Source organism: Zophobas morio, unplaced genomic scaffold, assembly GCF_036711695.1.
Source record: "Zophobas morio isolate AGI-343-1 ecotype UQ-CSIRO unplaced genomic scaffold, CSIRO_AGI_Zmor_V1 ptg000006l, whole genome shotgun sequence".
NCBI classification, from domain to species: domain Eukaryota; kingdom Metazoa; phylum Arthropoda; class Insecta; order Coleoptera; family Tenebrionidae; genus Zophobas; species Zophobas morio.
Window position 1 is genome coordinate 2,492,965 of NW_026972111.1, and position 6,833 is coordinate 2,499,797.

Sequence of the window (6,833 nt, forward strand, 5' to 3'; positions counted from 1 at the left end):
CAAGATCAAACTTTTCCATGGATGCAAATTTGTTTCCAAGTTCCATTAGTCTATTAATTGGATTATTAAAAGCAAAATTTGTTTTTAACGAAGAATGGACTCTAAAATTGTTTGCAATGCTTGCGTTACAAACCGAAGGATCGGGAACATAGAAATCCAATTGTGATAATATTTCAGGGCTAACAATATGAGCATTTATGACACCACGTAAAAGGCAACCATCCGACGGTATCCTCCTTGTATGCAAAGAAGGCAAGTTTATGAAATTGGTGATGATCTCGTATTGGCTTTTATGGTGGGGCCAATGCATTCGGAACTCGAAACATCTAAGAAACTTCTTTTGAATTCTTTCCAAATAATCATTATCCGTCTTATAAAAGGGAAACCATATTGGTGAACAATATTCCAAATGCGAACGTACGAGGGAACAGTAAAGTGTCTTTAAAGAGAACATAGATAATAACATGTGACAGTGACGCCATACAAAACCCAACATGTTCATTGACTTTTTGAAAATATAATCGTAATGAGATTTAAAAGACAATTTTGAATCAAACACCACACCGAGGTCTTTTATTTCATTTAATACCTTCAAGACACTGTAATTTATTTTATAGGTATGTTGGTATAAATTTTTTACTTTACAGAATGTTGTAACATAACATTTATCAGTATTTAAAAACAATTGATTCCGATCACACCAGTTATATAAGCTATTTAAATCAGATTGTAATTCCAACGCATCCTGAGGAGATTTAATAAGTTTAAAAATTTTCAAGTCATCGGCGTAAAGTAAGAAATTAGAATATTTGAAACGAAACTGTAGATCATTGACAAACAGTAAAAATAATATTGGACCACAGTGTGATCCCTGAGGTACACCAGAAGTATTTAACTTCAAAACTGCGGGATATAAAATTGCCAATTCTAAATTGTTGACATCTGCCCGATAAAAACGAAAACAACCAATCTACAGTGGAACTGTTAAACCCTAGTTGACTCAGTTTAGAAATCAGAATGTGATGACTGACCCTATCAAAGGCTTTTGCGAAGTCGGTGTAAATGGAATCCACTTGAGACCTTACTTGAAATGAATCATTAAGAAACACGTAGTAAGACAATAAGTCTGTAAGAGAAGATTTACCTTTACAAAACCCATGTTGATGAGTAGATAAAATCGAAGAAGAAGACCACTGTAGTTGTTTCGCAATAATGTAATCTAAAATTTTGGAGATTACTGATTGGTTGCTCACCCCTCTATAGTTTTCTACTTTGGTTCGTGCTCCCGATTTAAAAATCAGAGACACATAACTACACTTTCAAACATCAGGAACTTTGGATTCCATAAGGGATGATTCAAACAATAGGAACAGTGGAACAGCCAAAGTACAAATGCATTTTTTTATAAGCATACTTGGAACACCGTCGGGGCCACAGGAATAAAAAGATTTAAGATTGTTAATATTTTGAAAAACATCCAATAATGTTACCTTTAATCCACTGTCAAAGACTTTTAAATTAGGTGAATTATTATTTTGTAAATTTGTTGTGGGATCAGTAACATAGACTGTAGAAAAATATTCCGCAAACAGATTGGAAATATCTGCTCCATTGTCCGCTTTCTTATCTTTAAATGACATGTAATTAGGAATCCCATTATCCTTGTTCTTATTACGAATATATTTCCAAAAATAATTTGAGTTAGATGTAACACTAACATCAACTTGGGCAATGTACGAAGAATATAAATTTTCATTAAGGGTCTTGCAGCGAGATCGAATCGACTTGAAGTTAAGATAATCTACTAATTTGCCAGACAATTTATATTTAAAATGAGCGAGCCTTTTCTGGTAGCACAAATTTTTAAGACCCCTGTTAAACCATATCGGATAAGAACTCCCAGATTTAATCGTTTTCTTTGGAACATAGTAATTAATGCCTGTAAACAAAATGTCATAGAATATCGAGAGTTTTTTATTACTGAAACAAGACGTCCAGTCCACAGATGCCAAAAAATTATTAAGTGAGTGATAATCTCCGTTACCAAAATCAAAAACATACTTCTCCAAGAGTAAGGGAGCATCTGCTATACAAGATACAGACCACATATAAGGAATATGATGAAAATTTACATTTGATAATAGATCCATAGCTTCGCTAATTTCTATATCGTTAATATTAGAAACGATTAGATCAAGAAAGACGCCTCTCTCATTTGGGATCATATTAATTTGGTTCATGTTTAAAAACGAATACAACCCACTGATTATATCAAAATTGCTTTGTGGCCCTGCACACGACATAAACATATTGTCATCAACCTTTATATTAGGTAAATTAAAATCCCCTGCAATAATATATTTGGACACAGGGTATTTGTTAAAAATATTTTCTAAATCATCATAGTGGTTCTTATAAATAACTTCCGCAGAACCAGGAGGAATATAGACGCCTCCCACAATAAAGTTAAATTCCTTAATCTCAAGACGAATGTAAATACTTTCAACTGATTGACCTATAAAGATAGTTGAGGAACATATATCTTTTTTTACAGCCACCAGTACACCACCACCTTTAACTTTACCACTAACACTAAAACTTCAATCAGCACGAAATATGTTAAAATTAGATAAACCTAGTTCTACATCGGAAACTTCATGTGTCAACCAAGATTCTATTATTATAATAACATCGTAAACACTCGTATTAACTCTATTTGAAAAATCATGAATCTTACCTTAGTATTTAAACCGCCAACATTGTGAAAATAAAAAATTATTCGTTTTTTGCTTGACTTCTGCCTTCATTCCTCCGTGTAATCAATGCCATATTGTTCCTATAGGTCAGCGCAATGTCGTTCTCTCCACGCGATTTTCTTTCCTCAAATTTCTCAATTATGGAAGAATTGGATTGTCTTTGCCATGTAGTCAAATCCGGGCGAAAGGGATTTTTAACGTTAGATTTTAGTATACTCTTGGCCTTATCATTGTTTGAAAAAATCATCTTTAACGGACGTACCGCATTAGGTTTTGGAGGACCAATACGGAAAATTTTCTTTGGCTGTTGGAGTGCCCCTAGAGGTTCCAAAATGGACGAAACATGAGTTAAATCGTCAATTACTCTGAATAATTTCAGATTGTATTTTTCGAACATTATCTTCAACATCAGAAATTCTGTTATTAATTTGCAATAATTTTTCATCAATTATGTGAGAGAATGCTAATTTCAAGTCCTCCTTTAATTTGCTGAATAGATTTTCAAACTGCTTCTCGATTGCCGCAAGAGTTATTGGAGTATCAGAGGCCGGAGCAATTGAAGAACACTTTTGACACACCCACTGAACGTTGGTAGATATTTTTGGGACGGTCACAGTAGAACACCTAACATGAACATGCTTTTTGCAATTTGAACATTTGATCGATGGTGTGGAAGGCGTAACAGCAGATTCGCAGATCAAACAATAAAACGTCATTACTGATATTTTAATGAAAGGGAATTAAAACGAGGACACAACTTCTCACACCAACAGGGCCCTTTGTTGGTGACTACAGTAAAAACAAACAGAGTAGGCCTCGGACAAGATACAGGAAAATGAATAAGAGGTGAATGACACTTATTAGTCGAAAGAAAAAGAAGAGCATCAAAAAAGAACAAAAAAAAAAGCACTCACTGATATGATAAGAATAAACTTTGCGTACACCTTGATTTAAGTTATGCAGAAACTTCAAAAGGACACCAATCCGCAGTATACAATTTACGGAGCTACACGATTGCACAACAGTCTAACTGTATTCCAAAATTCAATAAAATACACTTAAAAAAAACACAAATTTAACTTAAACTGTGTAAGACACTTGCCGCAACGAATGCAGAACGATATCTCACCCTTGTCGTTATTACTTGCATGTGCTTATCAGTTATTACCAGACGTGCAATTTAAACAGCATTTTTACAGCGCGCTGATACTCGACGCGTTGCATTGTTTATTTTTATATGACCGGTGTGATCCCGTGTCAATAAATGCTCTTGCTGGACGTGTGATATCTTTACCCCTTAAATTGACCACTAATGTCTGTAAAAATCCATCATAATAAGTATGTAGCTTTATTTAGAGTGTTGCACAGCCTTTGTGAACATTTTGAAGGTTCTCCATTTGACACCTTAGGAGATTTAGAACACATCAAGGTTACGTGTTTACCTTCACAGGACTGACACTTTAGTTTGGCAGCTGTTCTACATTGGACGGCTATATGTCCAAATTTAAGGCAGGCAAGACAAAGTCCTTGTTCCGACAGGATGTTCTTTAGTTCAGTAAGAGATTTCTTCTTAGCTTCTGTGTTTCGTGGCAAAATAGCTATCGCAGTTTACTCGTCTTCTTCGTCAACAATCCTGTAGCTGTAGGAACGTCTTTTGGAGACTCTTTGCGTCGGAATTTGTCTCCAAAACCAGAAACCGCCAGAGCTACTCGTTCTTCGCTTTCAACTTCTTTGCGCAAAAAGCTCATGAGTCGATCTGGACGCACCTTTGAACTATCATCATCGTTAAAAGATGTTGATCTTTCCCAAATTCTTAGCAAATCTTCTGGAAGGCATGATTCGACTAGGGGAAACAGCATAGCTGAACAAGTGTCCGACCTAGAGACACTAAAGATCGGAGCTGTGCTTCAATTTGGTCGTACAAGGAACTTAGCCCCGCCCACCCACCCTTTATTTTCTTGGAAGAGCAGGTCATCTGTAAAATCAGTCTTATCTTGGCAAGTACTAGCCCCACCCACCCACCCTTACTTTTTTAGAGGATATGTTATTTGCCAAAATCAGTCTAATCTTAGCAACTACTAGCCCCGCCCACCCACCCTTTATTTTCTTGGAAGAACAGGTCATCTGCCAAAATCAGTCTTATCTTGACAAGTACTAGCCAAGATAAGATTTATTTTGCCAAGTGACATAACCTTTGCCAAATAAAAATGATCATGGCAAATGATCTACTCTCTAAGAAAATAAAGGACGAGTGGTCGGGGCTAACAATAGCTAAGATCAGACTGATTTTGCCAAATGACATATCCTGTAAAAAAATAAGGGTGGGTGGGCGGGGCTAGTACTTGCCAAGATTAGACTGATTTTAGCAGATGACCTGTCCTGACCTGACCTGACCTGACCTGACCTGACCTGACCTGACCTGAGCTGGTCTTCTAATAAAATAAAGGGTGGGTTGGCGGGGCTAGTACTTGCTAAGTATAATTCTCACTTTTATGTCTTCAATTCTGTCCACACTATTGACTAAAAATAGCGTTTTCCAAAGTCGGGAACAACAAATTATCTAAAGGAATCAACGAAGACGACGGAAAAACCTTTTAATCTGATTTTTTTTTTTATTGACTTGTCTTAATTCCATAGAAATTTCCTAGTAACTATTAACAACAGTAAATAACAGTAAACTTGCCATTTCTTCCACTACGATTAAACAGCCATTCCTGCATTTGACTTTTTTACTAAAAAATGTTAGTGGCTTATCCAACTTTCCTAAATGATATAGTGCGTTGTCCATAACCACCACACATTTTTTGTTCAACTTAGCCAAAGCAGGAATAAGTTGATTGACCATTCAACTTTGAGAAAATGTCCCGTCCATAGTTTTATGATAATCTCTATCACATTTTTCGAATTTAATAAAAAGTCACAACTATTTATAAACCAATTCAAAAAAACAAACCAATCTCAGAAAGGATGAGCTATATAAGATTGAGAAATAAGTACAGGAAAATAACCCTACTGAATATACATGCACCGACTGAAGAGAAAGATCTAGAAGTAAAAACAGAATATTACGAAGAACTAGAAAAAGAATATGTGAAAATACCAAAGCATGACATTAAAATGGTTATAGGAGACGCCAACGCAATGATAGATAAAGAGAATTGCTACAGGCCAACAATCGGGAAAGAAAGCAAACACCAAAAAATGAATCAAAACGGAGAAAAACTGATAGAGTTTGCAGAAGAAAATAAAATGGTAGCCAAAAGCACCTTCTTTGCGCAGAAAGAGATCTACAAAGGCACATGGATGTCGCCTGACGGAAAAACGGTCAGCCAAATAGACCACATACTGGTAAAAACGAGAGATGCCCAACTAATAACCAGATTAAGAAGCTACAGGGGAGCAGAAGCGAATTCAGACCACTTTCTAGTAAGAGCAGACCTCAAACAAGAAATACCGAAGAAAAAAGAAGGAAAGAAGATGCAACGTGATATAAATGTAAACAAACTTAAGAAAGCTGAAGTACAACAGGAATACGAACAAAAGATGAATGAGAGAATAAGATGAACAGAGCAAGACATACCTATAGAAGAGAGGGGGGAAGAACTACAAGAGAACATATGGAAGACCTCGGAAGAAGTACTAGGGTTCGTCAAAAAAGACAACAAAAATAGAAACGAATGGTTTGACGAGGAATGTAGAAAAGCAATAGAAGCGGGGAGGTCAGCCAGACAGAAATATCTAAAATCAAAAAATGAGAAGAACCAAAAAGATTACCAAGAAAAAAGGAAAGAGTACAAGAAGATATGCAGAAATAAGAAACGAGCAAAGATGGAAGAACAAATACGACAAATAGAAGAAAACTTCAACAAGAATGAAATAAGGAACTTCCACCAGGACGTGAAAAAAGAGAAAAGAGGCTATCAACCACGAGTAATATATTGTAAAGACAAGGACGGCAACCTGATAGGAGTGCTAGAATGTTGGAAGGAAGGAAAAATGCCAGAACAATGGAGTGAAGCAGTACTTTGCTCGATATTTAAAAAAGGAAATATTACGAAATGCGAAAATTATCGCGGA

General features: G+C 35.8%; 1 protein-coding gene across 1 annotated transcript; it reads left to right on the forward strand.

The window, feature by feature from the left end:
- The first annotated feature begins 5,723 nt into the window (after positions 1-5,723).
- On the forward strand, positions 5,724-6,320 carry LOC135123216 (craniofacial development protein 2-like). The gene has a single exon (XM_064047709.1). The coding sequence runs from the start codon at positions 5,724-5,726 to the stop codon at positions 6,318-6,320; it is 597 nt and encodes a 198-aa protein (XP_063903779.1).
- Positions 6,321-6,833: the final 513 nt, after the last annotated feature.